Consider the following 26661-nt stretch of genomic DNA (forward strand, 5'->3'; position numbering starts at 1 on the left):
AGGCCCTGAAATAGAGGATGGTTAGTTTTTATGGGCTGGCTAATTTCATAGGCTAATCAATATGTGAACCGTGAACTTCCAGATGTTCAAGCTGGTTTTAGAAAAGGCAGAGGAACCAGAGATCAAATTGCCAACATCCGCTGGATCATGGAAAAAAGCAAGAGAGTTCCAGAAAAACATCTATTTCTGCTTTATTGACTATGCCAAAGCCTTTCACTGTGTGGATCACAATAAACTGTGGAAAATTCTGAAAGAGATGGGAATACCAGACCACCTGACCTGCCTCTTGAGAAATTTGTATGCAGGTCAGGAAGCAACAGTTAGAACTGGACATGGAACAACAGACTGGTTCCAAATAGGAAAAGGAGGCGTCAAGACTGTATATTGTCACCCTGCTTATTTAACTTCTATGCAGAGTACATCATGAGAAACACTGGGCTGGAATCAAGATTGCCAGGAGAAATATCAATCACCTCAGATATGCAGATGACACCACCCTTATGGCAGAAAGTGAAGAGGAACTAAAAAAAAAGCTTCTTGATGAAAGTGAAAAAAGGAGAGTGAAAAGTTGGCTTAAAGCTCAACATTCAGAAAACGAAGATTATGGCAGCCGGTCCCATCACTGCATGGGAAATAGATGTGGAAACAGTATCAGACTTTATTTTTGGGGGCTCCAAAATCACTGCAGATGGTGATTGCAGCCATGAAATTAAAAGGCGCTTACTCCTTGGAAGAAAAGTTATGACCAACCTAGATAGCATATTCAAAAGCAGAGACATTACTTTGCCAACAAAGGTCCGTCTAGTCAAGGCTATGGTTTTTCCTGTGGTCATGTATGGATGTGAGAGTTGGACTGTGAAGAAGGCTGAGCACTGAAGAATTGATGCTTTTGAACTGCGGTGTTGGAGAAGACTCTTGAGAGTCCCTTGGACTGCAACCAGTCCATTCTGAAGGAGATCAGCCCTGGGATTTGTTTGGAAGGAATGATGCTAAAGCTGAAACTCCAGTACTTTGGCCACCTCATGTGAAGAGTTGACTCATTGAAAGGACTCTGATGCTGGGAGGGATTGGGGAAGGAGGAGAAGGGGCGACTGCCGGGTCCAGCCCCGCTGATCCAGGTATTGAAGCGGGGATGGCGTTGGCGAGGATCAGGATAAAATAGCTTCAATTAGATATTAATTAGAGATGTAAAGAGTAATAGAATGAGGATAGCTCAGTAGGAAAATTCAGTGGAGAAAAGAGGCTGAGTAGCTTGGTTTATGCGGGAGACCAATAAAACTTCAAGACAAGAAGCTTGCACCACTTACATAGGCCGCAGGCATCCTTCCGTTCTCCTGAAGGAGAGGAGACACTGAGGCCTCCCGGTCGGATCTTAGAAGCCCAGGCATAATTAGTAAGCATGGTGGGTTCCGCGCTCCAGATGGAGACTCAGCCAGAGTGAGAGACAGAGCGACATGGGGAGACCAGTATTTTGAGAAACTGATCCCAATTCTTTATTTTCCATGGTCTACTTTTATACACTGAGATGTTATGCAAAAGTCACGTGGGGTCAGCAGTCCTGACTTTTATCAAAGTCAGGTGCTTCATACAAATGTATACAGAGGTCTTAGGGGTGTTACATCATCTTCTGGCCAGGGGGCCTGCTGACAATTTATGACCCTCTCCTTGTGACAGCGGTCAGTCAACCAGGACACTTATTTCTCCAGGGGTGATTATTCTTAAAACAGACGCCACCCAAATAAAGTTACATTCCTATAGGGTGAGGGTGTAGTGGGTTTTAGTTAAGGCAAGAATTTATTTAGCCTAAGGTCTAACGTGATTAATATCAAAGGTTAATACTTATTTCTTCTATATATTCATTAATGTGTGTAAGGGCAGGGATATGGAGACTTAGCAACAAACATTGGCTCAACAAATGAAAAACCCTTCACCAATACAATTTCTAATCAGCCCATTATACTTATACTAATAGTTTTCTAACTTTTCTAAGGAACCTGTTTTTAGAAGGTTTAAAGCATCTCGTGCCTCTCACGGTTGGGAGGCTGTGAGCAATCACATGTGGCCGGACAAGCCTGTCAGGCAGGCTAGAGAACCTTCAGAGGAGTTTGTAAGTTAAAACACTCTTGTCATGCCCAGGAGTTTTTACTAACTGGAGCTCTAAATTAACTCCTTCTCTGAAAGAGGTGGTGGGGGACAGCCGCCCGTAAAGTCAGAGGTGTAGGTGGGAGCACAAAGTAGTAAAGTAGGCAGGCTCTGGTTATGGGGGTAGATGCTCGAGAATTTCCAGGGGGACTCCTGAGGCTCGATCCCACCTTTGCGTATGTCGAGCCTCCTTCCTCATGACCTTTGCCATGGGTGGAGTGCCTCACTCTGGCCCCCAACAGACGACAGAGGAGGAGATTGCTGGATTGCATCACCAACTCGATGGACATGAGTCTGAGTGAACTCTGAGAGTTGGTGATGGACAGGGAGGCCTGGCGTGCTGCGATTCATGGGGTTGCAAAGAGTCGGACACGACTGAGCAACTGAACGGAACTGAATGAGTGGGAAAGTGCAATTCACTCATTCATGTCAGACTCTGTGGCCCCATGGACTATATAGTCCATGGAATTCTCCAGACCAGAATACTGGAGTGGGTAGCCATTCCCTTCTCCAGGGGATCTTCCCAACCCAGGGATCGAACCCAGGTCTCCCTCATTGCAGGCGAATTCTTAACCAGCTGAGCCACCAGGGAAACCCGATGAGTGGGAGGATTATTCCAAATATTTTGGAGAAGGAGTGGAGAGTTCCAGAAATGGGGCCACCACCCACGTTTTGGTCTTCTGTGGTTGCCCTCGGAACTGCCGTGGCACTTGTGGGTGTGTTGTTTAGTATATGCTAATATATTACAATGAGCGTATAATAAGGCTCAAGGTCAAGTTAAATCTTCCACCATCTAGGACCCCATCAGATCTGACCAGTTTATGTCATTCTTTTAAAGGCTATGCCCTGCCCTTTTCCCTCCTGTTTCAAATATACATAAGGCCACTGAACTGAACACTTACAAATGGTTAAAATGGTAAATCCCACGTTACGCATATTTTACCACAACCTTTTTAAAAAGGAATATGTGTAGACAAGCTGGCTGGTTGGTTCTCTCTTTAGTGCTAGGCAACTCCTAGATCAGGGCGGAGCGGGGTGCTGGCAGGTTGTATATGTGTGTACGCACGTTATACATATGTTATACACATGTTATAACACATATGCCTATGTGTTATACACACATAGGCGTAGGGGGAATCTTTGTCCTCAGGAGAGGTACACAGGTCGCCTGGTGTAAAGGCCACATGATACCCAGAGCATTCATCCCATCTGCTGCTGCTGCTAAGTCACTTCAGTCGTGTCCGACTCTGCGAGACCCCATAGACGGCAGCCCACCAGGCTCCCCCGTCCCTGGGATTCTCCAGGCAAGAACACTGGAGTGGGTTGCCATTTCCTCCTCCAATGCATGAAAGTGAAAAGTGAAAGTGAAGTCGCTCACTCATGTCTGACTCCGAGCAACCCCATGGATTGCAGCCCACCAGGCTCCTCCACCCATGGGATTTGCCAGGCAAGAGTACTGGAGTAGGGTGCCACATCCCATTTGAGAGGAAAGTAAATAACTGATCCTAGATGCACAGGAAAAGGTCTGGAAAGATGTACCCAAACTGCTCCCCAGAGGGAACCTGTCACTTTTTATCATGAAATGAGTGTCTGAAACATCTAGATAAAACTTCTGAAAGGTTTTTTTTTTTTAATTTTCAAAGTGGACGTTAAAACGTAAGTGAAAATCACTCGGTCATGTCCGACTCTTTGCAACCCCATAGACTGTAGCCCGCCAGGCTCCTCTGTCCTTGGAATTCTCCAGGCAAGAATACTAGAGTGGGTAGCCATTCCCTTCTCCTGAAGATCTTCCCGACCCAGGGATCGAACCCGAGTCTCTTGCACTATAGGTGGATTATTTCTCATCTGAGCCACCAGGTAAGCCCTTAAAATGTAAAACCACTTTAAAAAGTTTAAGGGTGTCCCTGTTGGCTCAGTCATAAAGAATCCACCTTCCAGAGTAGGAGACACGGGTTCCATCCCTGGTCCGGGAAGATTCCATGTGCGACCTCAGAGTGACGAAGCCCGTGCATCACAACTGTTGAACCTGTGCTCGAGAACCAGGAGCCACAACTGCTCAGGCCCTGTGCTCCAACCTCTGAAGTCCATGCACCCCAGAGCCCCTGCTTTGCATCAAGGGGGGGTGCCCTGCAACGAGAGGGCCGCCCACCGCAACTAGAGAAAATCCCCCACAGCAGCAAAGACCCAGCGCAGCCATAAATAAATATAAATCCATAAAAAAGTTGCAGTCACACAAGGAAGGAGTCTTTTGGCAACTCTACAGTTGGCAAGTGATTAGCATCCAAAACATGCACACGGAGGAACCTCCCTGGTGGTCCAGTGACTAAGACCCTGCCCCACCCAATGCAGGGGGCCTGGGTTCGATCCCTGGTCAGGGAACTAGATCCCATGTGTCACAACTAAGACCCTATACAGACAAACAAATAAAAATAAATATTAAAAAATCAACAAGGAGAAGACAACCCATGGCAGAAACAAAGGATGTAAATGGCAATTCACAGCAGAAACCAGAATAGCCAATAAACAGTGAAAAGCTGGGCAATCCCTCTATCGACCAGGGAAATGCAGGTTAAAATCACAATGAGGGTGAAGAAAAATCGTCAAGTGTGCTGGTACCAAGAGACAGACACTCTCCTCCCGTTAGGAGGCCGTGTGCCAATGGAATAACGAGGCAGAGCAACCTGGCAGGCGCCGGTAAAGCTGAAGCGGCCAACAGCGTCAGGCCAGCGAGCCCGCTTCTATTTAAACACTCAGAAGCTCTCACAGGAATAAGGAGACACAGTCCAGAATGTTCGCCACATCGTGGTTTATAACAGAGAAAAACCGGAAACTACCTAAATATGTTTGCACAGGGAGACACCATAGAGAAATCAAAATAAACGAACTGGGGCTAAATGCACCAATGTGGGGAAAGAATCTTAAAAAACATTCAGTTTTTATAGAAGATGACTGGGGCCGTGACACAAATCTCAACATATTTCAAAGAATTAAAATAATGCAGAAAATGTTCTGAGATTACAATGCAACTAAGGTAAAAATCAATGGTGATGGAGGAATTCCCTGGAGGTTCAGGGGTTAAGACTCAGTTTCCACCACAGGGGAAGGGTGGGGGTGGGGTGGGTGTTCCCACTCCTGTTGCGGGGAGGGGAACTGGAGAACTAAGATCACACAAGGGGTCAAAAGAAAAAAAAAATCAGTATCGATGGGTATGGGAGTTGCCCTCTGTTTGTTTTTTACTTTTTGGCATTCCAGCTGAGCTATTTCAAATCCTAAAAGATGATACTGTGAAAGTGCTGCACTCAATATGCCAGCAAATTTGGAAAAATCAGCAGTGGCCCCAGGACTGGAAAAGGTCAGTTTTCATTCCAATCCCAAAGAAAGGTAATGCCAAAGAATGTTCAGACTACCGTGCAATTGTGCTCATTTCACATGCTAGCAAAATAATGCTCAAAACCCTTCAAGCTAGGCTTCAACAGTATGTGAACTGAGAACTTCCAGATGTACAAGCTGGATTTAGAAAAGGCAGAGGAACCAGAGATCAAATTGCCAACATCCACTGGATCCTAAAAAAGGCAAGGGAATCCCAGAAAAACATCTCCTTCTGCTTCACGGACTACGCTAAAGACTGTGACTGTGTGGACCACAACAAACTGTGGAAAATTCTTAAAGAGCTGGGAATACCAAACCACCTGACCTGTCTCCTGAGAAACCTGTAGGCAGATCAAGAAGCAATAATTAGAACTGGACATGGAGAGACTGGTTCAGAATTGGGAAAGAGGTACGTGAAGGCTGTATATCGTCACCCTGTTTATTTAACTTCTATGCAGAGTATATCATGAGAAATGCTGGGCTGGATAAATTTCAAGCTGGAAACAAGATTGCTGGGAGAAATATCAATAACATCAGATACACAGTCTGCAAGATTAACCAGCCTGATCTACTTTAAAAATAAAATACCTATAATATACAGTGGAACTATTATGTAACCTTGTTCTGTATTTTCCAAGTCTCCTGTAAATGTGTTACGCTTTCATAATTCAAAAAGAAAATAAAAATTAACCTGTGTGTACACTTCAAAAATGCCAATGTCACAAAAAAACAAATTCACTCTGAGAAACCATCCTAGAATGAGAGGCACACAGCAACATGTTTGCAACCCACCTGTGTAGTTCAGGTTCAAGGGGACCTCACGTGGACTTCAACATTCAGTTCTGAGCTGCAGAAGCTTCCACTAAGGAAGGCCTGCTCCCTGCTCAAAACTGAGGGTTCATGGTTGACTCTCCCCACAAGCTGGAATCAAGATTTCTGGGAGAAATATCAATAACCTCAGATATGAAGAAGAACTAAAGAGCCTCTTGATGAAAGTGAAAGAGGACAGTGAAAAAGATGGCTTAAAACTCAACATTCAGAAAACTAAGATCATAGCATCTGGTCCCATCACTTCATGGCAAATAGATGGGGAAACAATGGAAATAGTGACAGCCTTTATTTTGGGGGGCTCCAAAATCACTGCAGATGGTGACTGCAGCCATGAAATTAAAAGACGTTTGCTCCTTGGAAGAAAAGTTATGACTAACTTGGACAGCATATTAAAAAGCAGAGATATGACTTTGCCAACAAAGGTCTGCCTAGTCAAAGCCAGTTTTTCCAGTAGTCATGTATGGGTGTGAGAGTTGGACTATAAAGAAAGCTGAGCACCGAAGAATTGATGCTTTTGAACTGTGGTGTTGGAGAAGACTCTTGAGAGTCCCTTGGACTGCAAGGAGATCCAACCAGTCCATCCTAAAGGAGATCAGTCCTGAATATTCATTGGAAGGACTGATGTTGAAGCTGAAACTCCAATACTTTGGCCACCTCATGCGAAGAGCTGACTCCTTGGAAAAGACCCTGATGCTGGGAAAGATTGAAGGAGGGAGGAGAAGGGGATGACAGAGGGTACGATGGTTGGATGGCATCACTGACTCAATGGACATGAGTTTGAGTAAATTCTGGGAGTTGGTGACGGACAGGGAAGCCTGGCGTGCTGTAGTCCGTGGGGTTGCAAAGAGTCGGATACGACTGAGTGACTGAACTGACTTCCGCCTTCCCCCACCCCCAACTGGAAAGGGAGACCCGAGACCTGTGAGAGCTTTTGGAAGCCCAGGAGTGCATACACTCCTGGGCCTTGGCTCAGAGACCCTGGCTTTTCACCTGCGAAATGGAGGGTGGTATGGCTCTATCTGGCCCTGTCGCTGAGGTTCTTCCCAGCCCCATCTGAGAAGAACACGGTCAGCTGGGGTGGCCACTGGACAAATCAGCATACTTCCCAGGTGGGGCTGACTCTGCTGGCCCAGCCCTGTGCCCTGCAGGAGCTCTGTGGCTCTGGCTGCCTGGCCCTTCAAGGTCTGGAGCCATTTCAGCAGGTAGGCCAGGCGGGCTTGATGCCAGGCCAGGAGGGGCCAGAGTCCAGAGCAGGAGAAGCAGGTTCCCAGCCTGGCGTCCCGCCTGGGACCGGGGCTCAGGTTGGGCCCCCTCTGTTCCCCTGTGAACCTCAAAGCCCCCTCACACTCCACCACTGCCTGGAGGAAAGGCCCAGAGACCGCCTCAACCTCGTGCCTGTCCCCACACCCTCACAGGGGCCAGGAGCCAGGGCTGCCTCGTTGGAGGCGTCGTGGTGTCATCTGGACGCCTGTGGTGCCCCAGTCACTGAGTCGGGGAGAGACCGTCCTTTCCCAGCCTCCCAGGTGGCTCAACCGTGGCTGCTCCGGGGCAGGAGCCCTGAATCCCAGGCTGCTCCCCGCACCTTCAGCTTGCCATCCCAACCCAGGGCCCCGCAGAGGGGTGCGCTGGCCGCTTACCTGGAGTAGGAGGAGGCGCAGCTCCGCAGACGCCGAGGCGGCAGCGAAGCGGTCCGCGCGCTCCTCGCGGCCGCAACCGTGCGCCTGGGCATCTCGGGATCCCGGGATCGCGCACCTGTTACCACTCACGCCACGCCCGCCTGCGCAGCGGGGGAAACACGCCGCCGCCGCTGCGTCTCCCGGCCCAGCACTGCCAGGCTCCTCCATCCCGCGCACCTGGACCAGGTGCCCCGCCCCGCCCCCAAGGAACGTGTGCCCAGAGAGCCGCTCTCTCCTGCAGGAGCCTCGCCTCGGGCTCTGCCCGAGGGTCAAAAGCAAGGCCGGCCCTGGGCGCCCGGGGTCGGCGGGCTGGAGGCTGCCTCCCAAACCTGCACGGAAACCGCGCGCGGCGAGAGCCCGCGTGGTTGGGCGCCCACTGCATGGTGGCTCCAAATGGATCATGTCCCCATTCCCTGTGCCCTCCAGAGACCTCAAGTGTACGTCTCAGCCCTTCCCGCTCGGCGGCGGAGGGCTGTCCCCACCTCCTCTGAAGCTCTCTTTGCGGGCTCTTCTCACCCCCACCCCACCCCCCTTTTCTGTCTTCTCCAGCAGCTCCACTCTCTTCTCTGCCTTGGGCCACAGCGGTGATCGTCGCGTGCTCCCCCGGACCCCACAGAGGTTCTTCCGTTCCAACGCCAGCCCCACAGCACAGGGACTGGAAACCCAACCCTCCTAAAACCCGTTTCCTTGCTGAGTTTATGATTAATCTCTCTCTCCAAAACTTTGCGCTTCCCTAGTGGCTCAGACGGTAATGAATCTGCCTGCAATGCAGGAGTCCCTGGTTCGATTCAGCCCGCCCCCCGCCCCCCACCCCGTCTCTCTTACACACACACACTCACACAGTGTGGGGGTTTGTAGAGAGCAGGCTAAAAGACCATCGTTCCCTCCCCAGCAGCAGCACTCAGGCAAGGACACACAGGTCAGGGGACAGGTATCCTTTATTACTCGGTTCCCACATATAATTGTCCCAAAGCACAAGTCAGACCCCTCACCTGTACTCATTTATACTTTACAAAGGTTATCGGTGCGCAGGAAGGCTTCCATAACGACCCAGCCCCAAGGCGGCGAAGGCCTCAGAGAACACAACTTCTGCGTCGAGATGTGGTCGTTCGGGCCTCCAACCCACTCCTCCAGACCCTGAACTCAGAGGAAACGGCAGACGCTGGGTCTCCTGCTGAGCGCCAGGACCCACAGGACAGAACCGGGGAGTCCCCGGGGGAATCATTTCTCCCTTCCCACGGCCGAGCCCCCAGATGAAGAAAATAAGGCACGGTCAACGGTGGAGAGGGTACAAAGTCAAGAAACAGCTGGAGATGGGCATCCTCAGGCCAGGTCGCAGCCAGCCTCCGCTTACTCTTAGGAAGCCGGCTCTGGGGTGGAGAGAGGTAACGGCGGGCAGCAGGCCCACCCAGGAGCCTGGGCCTGGGAGGTGGGAGGGGTCCTGGCAAGAGGGGGCGTGGCCCCGCCCCGCAGGCTGCAGCGGGGGAGTCAGTGGGAAGGCCACGTGACTCCCTCCCCCTTTCCCAGGGTCCTCCGGCCAGCTCGGCTCCTCGGCCGGCACGGTCAGCCCTCCAGAAAGGGCTCAGCTCCGGTAGCTCTTGAGCAGGTGCCCGGCGACCACGAGCCTCTGGATCTCACTGGTGCCTTCATAAATCTCGGTGATGCGGGCGTCGCGGTAGTGCCGCTCGGCTGGCATCTCCGTCACGTAGCCCATGCCGCCCAGGATCTGCATGGCCTGAGGGGCAACGGGAGGGCTCAGGAAAGGAAGACCAACCCCCCCTCCCCAACTCGTGGGGGAAAGACAGGGCAGGACCATCCACGCATAAGGGCCAGCGGGGAGGAAGAAGCAGCCGGCACACTCCCGCTTACCCAACCCTGGGGAGCTCACCCAGGCAGTGGGGACTCTCACCTGGTGGGTGATGGCAGTTGCGGCCTCCGATGCAGCCAGCTTGGCCATTGCCGCCTCCTAACCACAGAGGACGGTGGCGTCAGAAATTCTTAGCACCTGGCCTGTTCAACACGGCGGGCCTGGGGAAGCCGCCCCTTGGAGCGATAAACCCACAGGCTCAAGGAACTGGAACCCCGCCCAGACGGCTCCCTCAGTGCCTCTGCCGCCATAGAAGCTCTGGGCTGGGCCCGGGGAGAACCCTGCCCCACTGGCACCTTGGTGAAAGGCTTTTTGTTGTCCTTCAGCATGGCAGCGCGCCAGGTCAGCAGCCGGGCACTCTCCAGGGCGAGGGCCATGTCCGCCAACTTGAACTGCAACAACCCAGACCCGCCCCACCGTCGGTGCAGGCCCGCCCTCCCCTCTCCCTGAGGGGCGGGACAGAGGAGGGCGGAGGACGGAGCCGAGGCTGAAAGCCATCTGGGAGGCAGAGAGGAAAGGCCGAACTCGCGTCCCTCTGGCGTCCAGGCAAGGCTGCGCGTCTGTTACCTGGATGGCCTGCAGCTTGGTGAGGGGCGCCCCGAAAGCACTGCGGTTCTCCGCGTAGGTCACAGCACAGTCCAGGGCGGCCTGGGCAATGCCCAGGGCCTGGGAGGCGATGCCGATGCGGCCCATGTCCAGGGTTTGCTGTGAGGACCCACCTGTCAGGGGCCAGCCGTTCCCCAGGGCCTCACCCTAGGGAACCCCCGCCCCCCGCTGCCAGGCTCACCATGGCGATCTTGAAGCCCAGCCCCGGTTCCCCCAGCAGGCTGTCCTTGGGGATGCGACAGTCCTCGAAGATGAGGTTGGCCGTGGACGAGGCCCGGATGCCCAGCTTGTCTTCCTTCTTCCCCAGCGTGAGGCCGGGTGTGGGCATGGGGACCAGGAAGGCACTGATGCCCTGGAGGCCGGGACACGCCCCTGACTTGCTCACCGGCCCGAGGCCACGCCCCTCAGACGAACCACCCAAGACTCCCATTCGGGTCGCCACCCCAATTTCCACCTCCCTCAGAACCTCGCTGTGACGTCCTCTGCTGGCTCCTCCCGGGACAGCGCCGCCCCGGGGCCGGAAAGAGTTGGCTGGCAAGAGCCCCAGAGCCCAAGCGGCTCGGTCAGACCACAGAGATGCAGCTGGACATACTGAACGGCTTGCCGCCCCTCCCTTGCGAGCCCCTCACCTTGTTATGCAAGGATCTGTCGGTGCTGGCGAAGACCACTACGGCCGAGGCCTCCCAGGCGTTGGTGATCCAGGCCTTGGTGCCACTCAGGACCCACGAGTCACCGTCTGCCCGCGCGGTGGTGGCCGCGGCCCCTGCGTCGCTGCCGTTCCCTGCCCCACACGCAGACTCAGAGTCCACCGCCGCCAGCTCGCCCAGGACCCAACCTCACACCTCCCACACCAAGCACCCCCCAGCCCTGCCAAGCAACCCCCCCATTCTGCGCCCCCCACCCCCCCAGCTGGTGAGCCAGACCCAGGCGCAGGGAATCAGGGTCTGGCTCCTGAGAGAAGGGGCTGGAGGGCCACACCAGCTCCCTCTCTAGAGGTGCGGGGACATGGCACCTGGCTGTCTCCAAGCCAAAGGGACCGCGGGGTCCAAGTCCCTCCGTCCCAGCTCAGGCAAGGTGGACCCCGGGTGGGGTGGGGGTGGGTGAGCCACGGTCCCAGGTGGTACCTGGTTCACTGAGGGCAAAGCAGCCAATTTTGTCACCACTAGTGAAGGGAGCAACCCACCGCTGCTTCTGCTCCTTGGTGCCGAACTTCAGGATGGGCCCTAAGTAGAGGGACTGGGGGGACCGTGGGGGGAGGTCATCGCAGGCCCCAGCACACCCGCATGCCCACCCCCAGGCCTCCTCTCTCCAGAGGCCCCATGCAAAGGACCAGGCCTAGCGGTGGTCAGGGGCGGGGAGCCAAGGGAGGGCTGTGCCTGGATGTGGGGCCGTCTGGAGCCCCCTCCCCCTCTGCCTGTGTGTCCGAGGCCCAGGCGGGAGGCTCACATTGTTGACACTCATGATGACTCCCGTGGAGGCGCAGCCCCGGCTGATCTCCTCCATGGCGATGGAGTAGGCCAGGTAATCGAGGCCGGCTCCGCTGAGCTCCTCGGGCACATTCATGGCCATAAGCCCCAGCTCGCCCATCTTCTTCACCTGGCCCCAGGAAAGGATGTCACGGCAAGGGCAGGCCCCCGGGGGAGGGGGGTGGGGGTGGGGCCACAGGGCCCACCCTCTCCAACCCCAACCCACCTGCCCCCAGGCTGGTGCCCACAGAAACTCAGGTCGTGTGACCCTAACACCCACCCCGGAACCCCCAAGGCCGGATCTGTATGACAGCCCTGTTGTCTCAGGCAGTCCTGCCCCTGTACTCTGCCCTCACTCATCTCTGTGTCTACAGCCACGACCAGTGAGCATGCAGAAGGCACAAGGCTTCAGGGGCCTCCGAGGTGAAGGAGCAGGGCAGCACAGTGCCACACAGACCTTCTTCAGCCCCTAACGCTCACCGCACAGCCTGTCCTCCCCACCACAGGGCCCTTGCACATGCTGTTCCTGTCAGTGATGCCCTGTATCAACTGCTGTAGTCTAGTGCCAGTGAAAGATTCGATAAAGGGGAAGAGCCTGGAATGTTTGACTTGGAATCCAGGAGTGGCCGGGGTTAATTATCAAATGCCTTTGACATGCTCAGCGCTGGAAAGTGCTTCATGTGTATTCTTGGTCCAGTCTCTCCGAAGCTTGAAGCTTTGCTGAGTCAACCTCATGTCACAGGTGAGGAAGCTGGAGCTCAGGGAGGTGGAGCGCTTTGCACAGGGTGGACCTTGTAAATGGTGGGGCTGAGATTGAAACCTACCACTGACTCCAGGACTACAACCAGCTCAGTCTGCACAAGGTGAGTGATCCATGCACGGCATTTAAAAGAGAAAGTCTTATTGACCGCTAGTTGATCTACAATGTTGTGTGAATTTTCTGCTGTATAGCAAAGTAACTCTGCTATACGGATTCTTTTTCATATTCTTTTCCATATGGTTTACCACAGGATCCTGAATATAGTTCCATGTGCTGTACAGAGGGCCTTGCTGTTTATCCATCCTATATACAATAGTTTGCACCTGCTAATCCAAAACTCCCAATTTGTCCCTCCCTCACCCCCTTCTCCTTGGCAACTACATGTCTGTTCTCCCTGTCTGTGAGTCTGTTTCTGTCCTGTATTAATAGATAGGTTCCGTTTGTGTTGTATTTTACATAACACATGTAAGTGATATCTTGTGGTATTTGTCTTTCTCTTTGACTTACTTCACTTAGTATGATAACCTCTAGGGCCACCACACTACTGCAAATGACATTATTTCATCCTTGTTTATGGCTGAGTAATATTCCACCATATGTATGTGCCACGTGTTCTTTACCCGTTCATCTGTCCATGGACAGGTTGTCTGCATGTCTTGGCTATTGTGGACAGTGCTGCTATGAACACAGGGGTCCATGTATCTTTTCAAATTATAGCTTTGTCTGGATATATGCCCAGTACTGGGACTGCTGGACCATATGGCAACTCTACTTTCAGTTTTCTGAGGAGCCTCCCACTGTTATCCACTGCACCAATTTACATTCCCACCAACAGCATAGGAAGGTTCCCTTTTCTCCACACCCTCTCCAGCATTTATTATTCGGAGACTTTTGAATGGTGGCCATTCTGACCAGTGTGAGGTGGTACCTCTGTAGTTTCCATTTGCATTTCTCTAAGAATTAGAGTGGCATTTCTTATCATTAAGTGACTGAGACGTTCTTGACTCGACAGTGATGTCTGGGAAGAGGGGCATCGGTGAATTTGCTGAACTTTCACAATGATTTGTGTCTCTCTATGAAACTGGGTGTTTGATTCCACCTTGAGTTGTTCCCATGCGAGACAATTTGCAAGACTCTACGCTTGGGGTGGGCCTGACCCACCTCAGGGTCTCCCCTGTAATACAAGGGAGGAGATGGCCCGTGCGGAGGCAGAATGTCAGCCTCACAGGGACAAGCACACCCTAACCCCCAGGTTCAAAGAGACTGAGTATGTTCAAAGAGACTCTGCCGAGGAGATTAAGCAAAGGACCCTGAGGTGAGGAGGGGCTTCCCTGGATCATCCAGGGAGGCCAGTGTCCTCACAGGGTCCTTGTAAGGGAAAGAGGAGAAACCGGAAAAGGCCAGGCAGTGATTCTCCCTGGGGCCTGCCCAAAGGCCTGTCCACACCTTCATCAGAGCCCAGAGAGCCCAGCTTTGGATCTCCGCCCTCCAGGAACGGTCAGGCGCTAAGTGTGCACTGTTCTACGCCTGGAGAAGGCAATGGCACCCCACTCCAGTACTTTTGCCTGGAAAATCCCATGGACGGAGGAGCCTGGTGGGCTACAGTCCATGGGGTCGCTAAGAGTGGGACACAACTGAGCGACTTCACTTTCACTTTTCACTTTCATGCATTGGAGAAGGAAATGGCAACCCATTCCAGTGCTCTTGCCTGGAGAATCCCAGGGACGGGGGAGCCTGGTGGGCTGCCGTCTATGGGGTCGCACAGAGTCGGACACGACTGAAGCGACTTAGCAGCAGCAGCAGCTCTACGCCACTGCTTCTGGGGCCTGGTGCTGCAGCAGCAACAGGAAGCTAGTACACAGTGACGAATGGGATTCAGGGCCACCAGGGACGTGGCATTTCGAGAGTCACTAAAAAAAAAAAGAATTCTGTGGTCACCGCACACCTGGGGGCAGCAGGGGGTGACACTGCTCAGGAAGCCGGCGGGGATCGAGGAGTGGGTGAGGGTGGGAGGATCTGAGAGTCAATTTCTAGGTAAGTTGATAAGAAGTCAGGGGTCCCCGAGGAGGAGAGAGGGACACATTTTTTTTCCCCTATATTCCTTAGTCTTAGTCACATACGATGTTTTTTTCTTTAAGCCCAGAGCTGATAAAACAACTCAGCTTCAACTCTGTACTAAGGATTTTATATATAAAACAACAATGTATCCTGCTTGAGGATGTTTCTCTTGTCCGTGATCCTGTTCTCTTGAACATGATGTTTCTCAGCCCTGTCGGACTTTGCGAACCCATGCACTGCAACATAGACTGTATTATAGACTATATTCCATGGACTATCCAGTCCATGGGACTCTCCAGGCCAGAACACTGGAGTGGGTAGGCTTTCCCTTCTCCAGGGGATCTTCCCAACCCAGGGATCAAACCCAGCAGATTCTTTACCAGCTGAGCCACCAGGGAAACCCAAGAATACTGGAGTGGGTAGCCTATCCCTTCTCCAGTGGATCTTCCCAACCCAGGAATCAAACCAGGGTCTCCGGCAATGCAGGTGGATTCTTTACTAACAGAGCTATGAGGGAAGCCCAAGGATTACATATATAACAACAATATATCCTGCTTGAGGACATGTTTCTCTTTCTTGAGAACCTTCTGACTAATCCTGTTATCTTAAAATGTATATTATGGGAGGGGCGTCTAGTAAAATCTTTCTATTGTTAATTCTAATTCTGTCATCTTAAAATGTAAATTGTGGGAGTGGGTCTAGTAAGATCTTTACAACCTTGAGACATTCTTATGATTTATTGTAATAACCAATTAAAAAAGTATATAGCTCCCTTGCTAAGACTGGCATTCTCCGCCCCCTTCTGATGTCTGTGTCAGAAGCTTCCTCTGTCCCTTTTCACAAAAAGAGCTCTGAGTGGTCAAGCCTGGTCTCTGGTCCCGAAGCTAAATCTTCTTGGGAGGTCACTGAATCTGACATGGTTCACTGTAAGCTATCAGATCAAGGAGTGGGCGAAGGTGGGAAGTAGAGTGCAGTTGAGGCGCTGTCTGTCTCTGAGCACGACCTGGGGACTTAGAGCCCAGAGCCAGCCCCGGGGTGGCCTCAGAACAGAGCCCCTTTCGAGCCCACACTTAGGGCCTCTGGCAAACCTATTCCAGAGTGAGGTGGTGGTTTATTGGGGAGGCCTGTGCTGGCTTACCAGCTAGGGCTGCATTCTACCAGGAGCCAGAAATACGCAGGGTCCCCAAGATTCATGCTCAGGCCCAGACAGGAACCCCACTGGAGGGCTTTCTCTGGCCATTGAGCAAAAGAAACTGAAGTAGAAAAAAAAAAAAAAGCCCCATTTGTCTCACCCTACATGCACCATCCAGCTTCTCTAGGCATTAAGACACACAGCCCCCTCTTTAGTCTCTCTCTCTCTCTGTCTCTCTCTCTGGTCCATGACCGTGGGATAAATGACACATCAGCCCATCACACCAAGAAGACTCCATTTCACCCCAGGAGACAGAAGGGGAACCGAAATTCCCAGGTGGAGTACAGGCAGGACAAGGATGACCCCGCGTTCCTGGGACGGGTGGGGCCTCTTGTGCAGATGGTGACGCTCCTGGGAGACACCCAGAGTCCGATGAGAAAGCCAGGGCCCCTGGCTCTCTGCCCCTCACCCCACCCTCTAGTGCTCTCTGTACCAGAAGAGAAAGCTGCCAGAGTCCACAATGACTGCACCCAAGTGGCGGCCTCACCAGCATGCTATTTTCCCCCCAACCTTTTTCACTCTCAAGTGTATCTGGAGATTTCTGGCAATACGCCATGGCCAGCTGCAGGAACATTCCAGGGAAAATGTGGAGACAGAAAGGCAGTGGAGAGAAGAGGGCATGATCAAGAAGAAGAAGAAGGTGAAGACAAAATAAAAAGCAGTACACACATACAAAGACCGTGTGTCTGGCTGTAGAAATCATTTCTGATCACGGCATGTTTAATGGTAACTGGCTAACAGCAGCCAGCCTCCCTAATATTTTTGCCAATATTTTTGCCAATTTTGAGCGATCTCAAGGAGAACCTCTCAGAGACACCACCCACAGTGGTTACTCTCCATGCCTGTGTCTGTGAACCAGGAGTGTGGACCTGCAACCCTGACCGGGCCAAGCCTAGTGGTCTCCAAACCCGCAAGAGAGGGACTTCCCTGGCGGTCTAGTGGTTAAGACTCCCCGTTTTCAAGGCAGGGGCTTCGGATTCAATTCCTGGTTGGGGAATTAAGGGTTCCCATGTGCTGCGTACATTCTCAGTTACTAAGTTGTATCCAACTCTTTTGCGACCCCATAGACTGTAGCCCACCAGGCTCCTCTGTGCATGGGATTTTCTTGGCAAGAAGACTGGAGTGGGTTGCCATTTCCTCCTCCAGGGGATCTTCCCAACCCAGGGATCGAACCCACGACTCCTGCATTGCAGGCGGGTTCTTTACCACTGAGTCACCTGGGAAGGCCCCACTTGCGTGGCCAAAAGTAAATAAATAAATATTTTAAATGCATGAAGTTTATTAAAAAAAAAAAAAAAACTCCCAAAGAACATGTGAGAAAGAGAAAGACCCCTTTCCTAGCAGAGCAAGCCTTCAGCACCTGCTGCCTTCATATGTGGGACCTGTTTTAGAGGGTGCTTCATATAGAAAGCAGTGCTTTTAAGTCACTTCTAAAGCTCACATTTCTAAAAAGTCACATTTGTCCTGAGTTTGCCGATGCTCATCAGAGTCCAAACTAACTCCCTTTAGAGAATCACACCTCCTTACTTGTTGAAGATCTGCTGCTTTATTCATGAGAAGGGGCCACGGGAAGCCACCCAGCTTCTACTCTGTGCCGGTGTGTGCCGAGTGCTGGGACAGTAAGAAATTCAGGATGACTTGACCAAAAAGTTCAAGTCCATAAATTCAGCAAACGTCTTCTGAATGCCAAGCACTTACTTGGCAAGGAGGTGTTTCGCTGGGCCAGGAGGCAGGTGTTTGAACAAGCCTGGCCTTCAGGAAGGCAACCTTAGAAAATAACTGGGACACGGGACACACACAATAGCGTGATAAGCACACCCAGAGAGCCAGGGATTATGAACACAGTGACAAATTCTTGGTGGGAGAGGTGAAAGGTGATGCTATTCAGGGGACGCCACCAGGGTGGCGTTAACAAGAGTCTGTGCATATGAATAAGAGGGAAAATGGAGTATGGTTCAAGAGGCTTCTATGTGGTAAACGATCATCTGAGATTAGGGCAAGAGGAGGAAAAGCAGATTTTGCACCCAATAAACTTACTCAATTCTTCTCCCCTTGACTCTTCCTCAGAAAACCCACTTTTCCTGGGAGAAAAAATTCTTCAGGAAAAAAACATTAGAAAACACTCACTAAGTATCTCCTGCAGGTTGGACAGAATCTACATCTGGCTCCTCCGATCCTAGCTGTCTGGCTTTACTGACTGAGAAATGTAATTCCTGGCTTCTGTTTCCTCATCCGGAAACTGGAGATCAGTGGAGAAACTGCCTGAGTGTTTTGTTGATGATTTAAGGGTAAGTACATGAAAATCACCAATTTAATGGACATGAATTTGAGCAAACTCCAGGAGGTAGTGGAGGACACAGGAGCCTGGCGGGCTACAGTCTGTGGGGTCGCAAAGAGTCAGACACGACTGAGCAACTGGACAGCAACCTGGAATATGGTAACCCCCAAATAAGAGTTACTCCTGTTATTATTACTACCGTCATTTTAAAACACGACTGGTATTATTTTAAATTTTGCAACCTGTCCTATTACCCCTGTGTCTACCGTTTTGACCCTTCTGCTTGTTTAAGTCCTGGATTTCCTTCTGTAACTATAGCTGAGCACCACCCATAGTAACAGAGACAGTGAGAAAAACAATGAGCCAATACGCTTCGATCCTCAGCGAAGGGACTCCCTGGGCAACCGCTGCATCCCATCAGTGACCAAAATGAGAGCGTCCAATTCATGCGAGGCAGTGGCAAGATCAGAGATCAGAAGATTTCCCGCTCTCTCTCCCCAAGCCCTAGAACCTCAGGCAAATCTTACAACTGTTCCTTTATCCTCTGCTGTTCAGTCACTAAGCCTGCAGCACGCCAGACTTCCCTGTCCTTCACCATTTCCTAGGGCTTGCTCAAACTCATGTCCATTCAGTCGGTGATGCTATCCAAACATATCCTCTGTTGTCCCCTTCTCATCCTGCCCTCAATCTTTCCCAGCATCAGGGTCTTTTCCAATGAGTCAGCTCTTCGCATTGGGTGGCCAAAGCATTGGAGTTTCAGCTTCAGTGAATATTCAGGGTTGATTTCCTTTAGGATTGACGGGTTTGATCTCGCAGTCCAAGGCACTCTCAAGAGTCTTCTCCAGCACAACACTTCAAAAGCATCAATTCTTTGGCAATCAGCCTTCTTTATGGTCTAACCCTCACATCTATACATGACTACTGGAAAAACCATAGCTTATATAAGGACTATACAGACCTTTGTAGGCAAAGTGATATCTCTGCTTCTTAATACGCTGTCTAGGCTTATCATAGCTTTTCTTCCAAGGAGCAAGCATCTTTTAATTTCATGGGTGCAGTCACCATCCACAGTGATTTTGGAGCCCAGGAAAAGAAAGTTTGTCACTGTTTCCATTGTTTCCCCATCTGTTTGCCATGACATGATGGGACTGGATGTCATGATCTTAGTTTTCTGAATGTTGAATTTTAAGCCAACTTTTTCACTCTTCTCTTTCACCTTCATCAAGCGGCTCTTTAGTTCCTCTTCGCCTTCTGCCATAAGGGGGTATCATCTGCATATCTGAGGTTACTGATATTTCTCCCAGTAATCTTGAATCCAGCTTATGATTCATCCAGCCCAGCGTTTCTCATGATGTACTCTGCATATAAGTTAAATAAGCAGGGTAACAATATACAGCCTTGATGTACTCCTTTTCCTATTTGGAACCAGTCTGTTGTTCCATGTCCAGTTCTAACTGTTGCTTCTTGACCTCTTTACAGATTTCTCAGGAGGCAAGTCAGGTGGTCTGGATTTCCCATCTCTTGAAGAATTTTCCACAGTTTGTTGTGATCCACACAAAGGCTTTAGCATGGTCAATGAAGCAGAAGTAGATGTTTTTCTGGAACTCTTGTGCTTTTTCAATGATCCAGCGGATGTTGGCAATTTGATCTCTGCCTTTTCTAAATCCAGCTTGCATATTTGGAAGTTCTCAGTTCCTGTACTGTTGAAGCCTAGCTTGAAGGGTTTTGAGCATTATCTTGCTCACAAGTGAAATGAGTGCAATTGTGTGGTAGTTTGGACATTCTTTGGCATTGCCCCTCTTTGGGATTGGAATGAAAACTGACCTTTTCCAGTCCTGTGGCCACTGCTGAGTTTTGCAAATTTGCTGGCATATCGAATGTAGCACTTTCACAGCATCATCTTTTAGGATCTGAAATGGCTCAGCTAGAATTCTGTCACCTCCACTAGCTTTGCTGGTAGTAATGCTTCCTAAGGCCCATCTGACTTTGCACTCCAGGACTTCTGGTTCTGGGTGAGTGACCATACCATAGTGGCTATCCAGGTCATTAAGACCTTTTTTGTACAGTTCTTTTTCAGGCATGACCTAAATCAAATCCCTTATGATTATACAGTGGAACTGAGAAACAGATTTAAGGGACTAGATCTGATAGACAGAGTGCCTGATGAACTATGGACAGAGGTTCGTGACATTGTACAGGAGACAGGGATCAAGACCATCCCCATGGAAAAGAAATGCAAAAAAGCAAAATGGCTGTCTGAGGAGGCCTTACAAATTGCTGTGAAAAGAAGAGAAGCGAAAAGCAAAGGAGAAAAGGAAAGATATAAGCATCTGAATGCAGAGTTCCAAAGAATAGCAAGGAGAGATAAGAAAGCCTTCCTCAGTGATCAATGCAAAGAAATAGAGGAAAACAACAGAATGGGAAAGACTAGAAATCTCTTCAAGAAAATTAGCGATACCAAGGGAACATTTCATGCAAAGATGGGCTTGATAAAGGACAGAAATGGTATGGACCTAACAGAAGCAGAAGATATTAAGAAGAGGTGGCAAGAATACACAGAAGAACTGTACAAAAAAGATCTTCATGAGCCAGATAATCACAATGGTGTGATCACTCACCTAGAGCCAGACATCCTGGAATGTGAAGTCAAGTGGGCCTTAGAAAGCATCACTACCAACAAAGCTAGTGGAGGTGATAGAATTCCAATTGAGCTATTTCAAATCCTGTTTGAAAGATGATGCTGTGAAAGTGTTGCACTCAATATGCCAACAAATTTGGAAAACTCAGCGGTGGCCACAGGACTGGAAAAGGTCAGTTTTCATTCCAATCCCAAAGAAAGGCAATGCCAAAGAATGCTCAAACTACCACATAATTGCACTCACCTCACACGCTATTAATGCTCAAAATTCTCCAAGCCAGGCTTCAGTAATACATGAACCGTGAACTTTCAGATGTTCAAGCTGGTTTTAGAAAAGGCAGAGAAACCAGAGATCAAATTGCCAACACCCACTGGATCAACGAAAAAGCAAGAGAGTTCCAGAAAAACATCTATTTCTGCTTTATTGACTATGCCAAAGCCTTTCACTGTGTGGATCACAATAAACTGTGGAAAATTCTTCAAGAGATGGGAATACCAGATCACCTGACCTGCCTCTTGAGAAATTTGTATGCAGGTCAGGAAGCAACATTTAGAACTGGACATGGAACAACAGACTGGTTCCAAATAGGAAAAGGAGTACATCAAGGCTGTATGTTGTCACCCTGCTTATTTAACTTATATGCAGAGTATGTCATGAGAAATGCTGGGCTAGAAGAAGCACAAGCTGGAATCAAGACTGCCAGGAGAAATACCAATAACCTCAGATATGCAGATGACACCACCCTCATGGCAGAAAGAAAGAAGAGGAACTAAAAAGCCTCTTGATGAAAGTGAAAGAAGAGAGTGAAAAAGTTGGCTTAAAGCTCAACATTCATGGCAGAAGATCATGGCATCTGTTTCCATCACTTCATGGGAAATAGATGGGGAAACAGTGGAAACAGTATCAGACTTTATTTTTTGGGGCTCCAAAATTATTGCAGATGGTGATTGCAGCCATGAAATTAAAAGACGCTTACTCCTTGGAAGAAAAGTTATGACCAACCTAGATAGTATATTGAAAAGCAGAGATATTACTTTGCCAACAAAGATCCGTCTATACAAGGCTATAGTTTTCCTAGTGGTCATGTATGGATGTGAGAGTTGCACTGTGAAGAAAGCTGAGCGCTGAAGAATTGATGCTTTTGAACTGTGGTGTTGGAGAAGACTCTTGAGAGTCCCTTGGACTGCAAGAAGATCCAACCAGTGCATCCTAAAGGAGATCAGCCCTGGGTGTTCATTGGAAGCACTGATGCTGAAGCTGAAACTCCAATACTTTGGCCACCTCATGCGAAGAGTTGACTCCTTGGAAAAGACTCTGATGCTGGGAGGGATTGGGGGCAGGAGGAGAAGGGGACGACAGAGGATGAGATGGCTGGATGGCATCACTGACTCGATGGACATGAGTTTGGGTAGACTCTGGGAGTTGGTGATAGACAGGGAGGCCTGGCGTGCTGCGATTCATGGGGTCGCAAAGAGTCGGTCACGACTGAGTGACTGAACTGAACTGAACACTTGGGAGTATGAATTCTAGCCCCACAAGCTCGTAAGCCTTGGAAAATCACGTCCCCTCTCTGTGCTTCAACTTTCTCAACTGTAATAAAAATAATAATAGTATTAATAGCTTCTGTTTTTCACATGCACCATGGACTTAACATACACAATCGCCTACAATCCTTACAACCATTCCAGGAAGCCAAATGGAGATTAGACCTGCAGCTGGGGATGCCTTTAGTACTAAATGCGATGAAGACAACTTCAAGGCTTACCACATAAAAGTTGCCCAACTCATTTTGGTGCTCAGAATGCCACCCACCTACTACTTTGAGCTCTTTAGATGTTATATCCACAGTCCAGGCACAGTGCCTGTGAACACAGTGCACTGTGAGCACACAGCATGCACTAAGATGGGAAAACTGGCCCCAAGGCTGAAGAAGCATGTTAACAGCAACCACAGGTTCTGAATTCCCCAGACGGGCAGCCAGGGCGTGAAGGCCTGACAGAACCGCTTTATCACAAGTCATCTCAACAGCATCTACTAAGTGTTTGCAATCGTGTGCCAGACAGCTGGTTAAGTCCCACGGGAGGGTACAGCAGAAGCACTTGTCCTCACAGGAATGATACAGTGACACAGGGTGGACAGGACCGACTGGGATCTCAGCAGCTGGCAGAAGACAGATGTGGGTTGGAACCTTAGCTCTGTAACTCATTAGCTTCATGACCTTGTGCTCATTATTTAAGCCTCTCATCAATCTGAGTTTCATCAACTACACAACAGGATACGTAATAATGGCACCTTCATCTCATTGGACAGTTTTAAGAGACAGATAAGCCAGGCACTTCCCTGGTGGTCCAATGGTTAAGACTCCGAGCTGCCACCGAAGGGGGCATGAGTTCGATCACCGGTCAGGGAACTAAGATTCTGCATGACACATGGTGCAGCCAAAAAAAAGAAAAGAAAAGAAACAGGTGTGCTAACCCATCAGCACTTAGGTGAGTACCAAGCACATGTCAGCGTTTTATGTGTTAACTATTATTATCAACACAATGCCTGGTATATAGTAAGCATAGCAATCATCCACCGTGATCACTGTTATTCCAGAAGTTATTATCCTGGCTACAGGCCTCATGCTGGACAGTGGAAACCTCCAGGGCATTTTCTGGCCCCCAGGACCATACACCCTGAGGGTTCCCTGACTGCAGTGTCACTGTCACCGGTTGTCACTGTCACCAGTTATCCTGGAGCAGAGGGCAGATTCCATCACTGGGTGCTGTGGTTGGAATTCTCACCTGAGCTGCTGGGAAGCGATGCTCCTTGTCCACCTGGGCTGCGATGGGAAAGAGCTCCTTCTCGGCAAAGTCGCGGCACGTCTGCCGCAGCATCTGGTGAGTCTCGGGCAGTTCAACAGACTGGTAGACGGTATGTAGGCGACGCCAGCCCCAAGGCCAGGGGGCTGCCAGAGAGAAAAGGAGTCAGTGGAAGAGGAATGCAAGAGGTCTCATGTAGTAATTAAAATAATAACAGTGATCCACTTACTGGGTGGGCTTCCCTGGTGACTCAGATGGTAAAGAAACTGCCTGCAACACAGGCGACCCAGGTTCAATCCCTGGGTTGGGAAGATCCCCTGGAGAAGGGAATGACTATCCACTCCAGTATTCTTGCCTAGAGAATTCCATGGACAGAGGAGCCTGGCAGGCTACAATCCATGGGGGTCACAGAGTTGGACACGACTGAATGATGAACACTTTTTCACTTATGAGTGGTTCTCCACACAAATGACTCGTGTCCCCCAGGGGGACATCTGGCAATGTCCAGAGACATTTTTGGTTGTCTCAACCAAAGGGTGGTAGGGAGTGGGTAGAGGCCAGGAAAACTGCTAAACATTGTACAGGACAGAACCCATGATAAAGAACTAGGGGCCCAAAATGTCATTAACACTGCTGTTGAGAATAGAACGGAATGTTCACCATGCTTGCTGAACACTGTACAACAGTCCTCCTCAGTGGCCAGTATAAGACCAGTGACGTGAGAGCACAATTCTGTGACCTCAGGCCAGGATCTTAACTTCACTGGTTTCTCTAAATGTGGAGGACAACAGTACTCTGCTCCTGGGCTAGAACCATGAAAACTAACTGTAGCACTTAGCACTTAACCCTAACCTTGCTGAGAGCAGCGACAGCTCTCAAAGAGGGCTCCCTTTGTTATTATTCAGGGTGAGTGGGTCTTGACCAGGCAAAGGAAGCCCTGGCCACAGGTGCCACTGCTGCCACAGGGTAGAGAAATTAGAAGATGGGAAAGAGGATACCAGTGAGCTCCTGTCATCTGCCAGGCACCTGTATTTTAATCCTTGTTTAACAACTCTATGACTTCTGGGAGACCTGGGTTTGAACCCTGGGTCGGGAAAATCCTCTGGAGAAGGAAATGGCAACCCACTCCAGTACTCTTGCCTGGAAAATCCCATGGACGGAGGAGCTTGGTTAAGCTACAGTGTGTGGGGTCGCAAAGAGTCGGACACGTCTGAGCGACTTCACCTTACCTTCACCTTACCTAACAACTCTGAGAACAGCAGTATACTGTGGTCGTTTCACACAAGGGCCCAAGGTCACAGATGTACAGTTTGGGTTCAACCCCAGACCTGGCACCCTAGGAATGGCGTACCTTGAACCTCCTCCGAAGGTGCAATAAGTTTCGGGGTGAGAGTGGTGGGGTGGTGCAGCGTGAGAAGCGGGCCGGAGCAGGGGCCGCGGCCACGCAGGCGCAAGGAGCAGCCTAACTGGGGCAAAGGCCGCCCGGCCGCCCGCCCTGCTGCAGGGGTGAACCCGCTGCCCGGACCCATGCCCACCCGGACCCACGCCCGCCCCGCCCGCCGCCCCACCGTGCGGGGTCAGAACGCACTCACCTCCGCGGACAAGGCCACAGGCCCGGGCGAGCAGCGTGGCAGCCATGGAGGACAGACACGGCGGGCCGGTACTGGGCTTCTTCCCGGCGACCTCCGGGCCGCAGCACGGGTTCCGGGCCGTGCGGGGAGGGACCTGCGCCTGTCAGGAGCCCCGCCCCTCGGGCCTCGGGGGCGGGCCCGGGGCCGGCCGCGGGTGCCCTGCCTCAGCCCGCCACCCCCACCGCGGAGATAATCCAACTCTTTAGGCAAAGTTTCCCAAGCTGGTTCTGTTCCGCCTGCTAAGTCGTATCCCGCTCTGCGACCCCATGAACTGAAGCCCGCTAGGCTTCCTTGTCTTTCACTATCTCCCGGAGTTTGCTCAAATTCACGTCCATTGAGTCGGTGGTGCTGTCCAACCATCTCATCCTCTGTCGTCCCCTTCTCTTCCTGCCTTCAATCGCCTTCAGGCTTTCCCGGCATCTGGGTCTTTTCCAATGAGTCGGCTCTTCTCATCAGGTGGCCAAAGTATTTGGAGCTTCAGCTTCGGTCCTTCCGATGAATATTCAGGGTTGATTTCCTGGTTCTAGGCTGACCTTAAAACTCTTCAGGGGGCGAGCCTGCTGTTGCTGCTAAGTCACTTAAAATCCAGTTCCGTGATCTAAAAAACTCCACTTGGCCTTCCCCGGCCCCAAACCCACCGCGCCCTCGCTGTCACTGCTGAAGCCTCACAGTGCAGCTTTTCTCCAGGATCTCTAGCTGCTTCCTGCCTCAGGACCTTTACAGTCACCATTCCCTCCGCTGGAAGACTCCTTCCCATCAACACCTCCCTGAGGAGGCTGGTGCTTCCCTTCACAAGCTCTCCATCCCATTGTTTTATTTCTGGCAGGTAGCATCTGAAATCTTATCAAGTCCCTTACTAGCCTGAGTGCCCAGTGGGGCAAGGGTCTTACGCTGCTGCTCATTATCTTGGCATAAGGAGTTGGGGTGCCAGGAGGTTGTGAAGGTGGGGTGACACTGCTGCTTCCCTGTCCCTCTGTGGTCCCACGTCTCACTCCCAATTGTGGAGCAGAGAACCCCACCTATCCCTCCAATGGGAGCCTTGAATGCTGTGTCCTAATGTCCTGCATTTTGTCCTTAGTCAGGACCCCTCCACCCTGCGCCCCAAAATTACAGCGATTTCTCTTGCCTGACAAGCATCTTCCATGGGCCCAGGTGTGAGTCAGACTTCCACAGGCTCCAGGCACTGCCCACATGCACCCAGGAACCCAGTCCCTCCAGCTGCCTTTCTTCACCCATTAACTCAGCCAGGCGTCTGTCTCCAGCACAGACTGAAACCAGAACTTGATCTGATTTCTGAAGATCAATTAAAAGATGTGGCAGTCTTTCAAATGTTTTTTTCCTT

At 50.8% G+C, this 26661-nt stretch overlaps 1 protein-coding gene across 2 annotated transcripts; it reads right to left on the minus strand.

Moving 5' to 3' along the window:
- Positions 1-8938: 8938 nt before the first annotated feature.
- Positions 8939-25433, minus strand: ACADS (acyl-CoA dehydrogenase short chain). 2 transcript variants are annotated; one of them, XM_070386012.1, is made up of 10 exons: positions 25281-25433; positions 23671-23834; positions 11938-12087; positions 11616-11727; positions 11121-11272; positions 10673-10843; positions 10453-10590; positions 10182-10277; positions 9928-9984; positions 8939-9753 (listed from the first exon to the last, which is right to left on the minus strand). In XM_070386012.1, exons 1-10 carry the CDS (start codon positions 25324-25326, stop codon positions 9601-9603), a joined length of 1239 nt encoding a protein of 412 aa, XP_070242113.1. In that variant the 5' UTR covers positions 25327-25433; the 3' UTR covers positions 8939-9600. The 2 variants fall into 2 exon arrangements, with proteins under 2 accessions (XP_070242113.1, XP_070242114.1); XM_070386013.1 differs by lacking the exon at positions 10182-10277.
- Positions 25434-26661: the final 1228 nt, after the last annotated feature.

The sequence above is a fragment of the Bos mutus genome, chromosome 17 (genome assembly GCF_027580195.1).
Source record: "Bos mutus isolate GX-2022 chromosome 17, NWIPB_WYAK_1.1, whole genome shotgun sequence".
Lineage (NCBI taxonomy): Eukaryota > Metazoa > Chordata > Mammalia > Artiodactyla > Bovidae > Bos > Bos mutus.